At 51.1% G+C, this 775-nt stretch overlaps 1 protein-coding gene across 1 annotated transcript in view; it reads right to left on the bottom strand.

The window, feature by feature from the left end:
* The window catches only part of LOC119588469 (probable chitinase 2), a 24,188-nt gene that overhangs the window by 5,692 nt on the left and 17,721 nt on the right, over positions 1 to 775 (bottom strand). The window contains exon 4 of the mRNA XM_037937115.1: positions 189 to 285. Within this exon, the coding sequence (XP_037793043.1) occupies positions 189 to 285 (97 nt within the window). The remainder of the gene's footprint in view (positions 1 to 188; positions 286 to 775) is intronic.

Below are 775 nucleotides of genomic sequence, written 5' to 3'. Positions count from 1 at the left end.
TTGATAAACGTAATAATAAACAGAAAAAAAATAAAACAAACACACCTTGATAAACGTGATAACAACCAGAAAAAAAGATAAAACAAACACCTTGATAAACGTGATAACAACCAGAAAACTAAGAAAATAAGACAAACACACCTTGATAAACGTGATAACAACCAGAAAACGAAGAAAATAAAACGGACCTTCACCAAATAGACGAAATTCTCCTTGTCCTCGGGCGCTCCTCCTCGATTGGCAGGGTACTCCCAGTCAAGGTCGAGGCCGTCGAGGCGGTGGTGCCTGAAGGAGGGGAAGCAGAAGGAGGAGGGGGAGAAGGGAGGGAAGGGGGGGGAGTGAGGGAGGGAGGGGTGAGGGAGGGGGAAAAGGAAGAGGGAGGGGAAGCAGAAGGGGGACAGGGAGGGGAAAAGGGAGAGGGAGGGGGAGGAGAGGGAAGGAGGGGGAGAAGGGAGAGGAAGGGGGAGAGGGAGGAAGGGGGTGAGGGAGGGAGGGAGGGGAAGCAGGAGGAGGAAGGGGAGGAAGGGGGAAAGGGAAGAGAAGGAGGAAGGGGTAGAGGGAAGGGAAGGAGAGGAGGGAAGGGAGGGAATTGGAAGAAAGGGGAAGAGGGAGGGAGGAGGGAGGAGGGTAAGAATGAGGGAGGGAGGGAGGAGGATAGGAGAGAAAGAAGAGAGGATAGGGTAGAAGGGAGGAAAAGAGAGGAGGAGGAAGAAAGATGGAAAAGGAAACAGAAAAAAAGTAAATGGGAGGGAAGAAGAGAGAGAAAATAAAAGTG

The sequence above is a fragment of the Penaeus monodon genome, chromosome 24, assembly GCF_015228065.2.
Source record: "Penaeus monodon isolate SGIC_2016 chromosome 24, NSTDA_Pmon_1, whole genome shotgun sequence".
Classification (NCBI taxonomy): Eukaryota; Metazoa; Arthropoda; class Malacostraca; order Decapoda; family Penaeidae; genus Penaeus; species Penaeus monodon.
The sequence above is the reverse complement of the archived record's forward strand: the minus strand, read 5'-3'. Positions and strand labels throughout refer to the sequence as shown.